Raw genomic sequence first — 662 nt, forward strand, 5'->3', positions numbered from 1 at the left:
TGAAGACCCTTCTGTTGGGCCAACCAGCTCTTAGCAATGAAACCCACACCTGCCCTCTGCCCCAGGGGAGGCCCCGCAGGAGGCCCTGGGCTCAGGGCGGGGCCAGCAGCTGAGACAGACCCTGGCTGGGCCCAGAGAGCAGATTTGCATCCCTGCTCCTCCCTCCTGAGCTGCAGGCAGAGAGGATAAGACAGGAGCTGCAGGGCCAGTGCCAGCTGGGCAGCCGCAGGCAGCGCTCAGGACCCTCCCACCATGGCCTGGCTTCCCCTCTACCTCCTGCCCCTCGTCGTCTCCACAGGTCAGAGCGGCCACAGCACCTGGGGTCCTGCCCCCGATCCTCCCTCCAAGCTCAGTCCCAGGGGCGCCTGCTCATCGGGGTGCAGTGGGCATCGCTCTTGTGTTTTCTGTCCGCAGGTCTCTGTGCTGCTCCTGTGCTCACCCAGCCCCCATCTGCCTCTGCCACCCTGGGGGCCTCGGCCAAGCTCACCTGCACCCTGAGCCAGGAGCACAGTGGCTACAGTATTGAATGGTTTCAGCAGAGACCAGGACAGGCCCCTCGGTTCATCATGAGACTTAAGAGCGATGGAAACCAAAACAAGGGGGACAGCATCCCAGATCGCTTCTTGGGCTCCAGCTCTGGGGCCGACCGCTACTTAACCATC

At 63.6% G+C, this 662-nt stretch overlaps 1 protein-coding gene across 1 annotated transcript; it reads left to right on the top strand.

The window, feature by feature from the left end:
• Positions 1 to 220: 220 nt before the first annotated feature.
• On the top strand, positions 221 to 656 carry LOC102241533 (immunoglobulin omega chain-like; the record flags this gene model as incomplete). The annotated part of the gene is made up of 2 exons (XM_005884973.2): positions 221 to 298; positions 415 to 656. Coding segments are annotated over exons 1-2 (288 nt in total), but the record flags the coding sequence as incomplete, so codon positions are not given.
• Positions 657 to 662: the final 6 nt, after the last annotated feature.

Source organism: Myotis brandtii, unplaced genomic scaffold (assembly GCF_000412655.1).
Source record: "Myotis brandtii unplaced genomic scaffold, ASM41265v1 scaffold8824, whole genome shotgun sequence".
Lineage (NCBI taxonomy): Eukaryota > Metazoa > Chordata > Mammalia > Chiroptera > Vespertilionidae > Myotis > Myotis brandtii.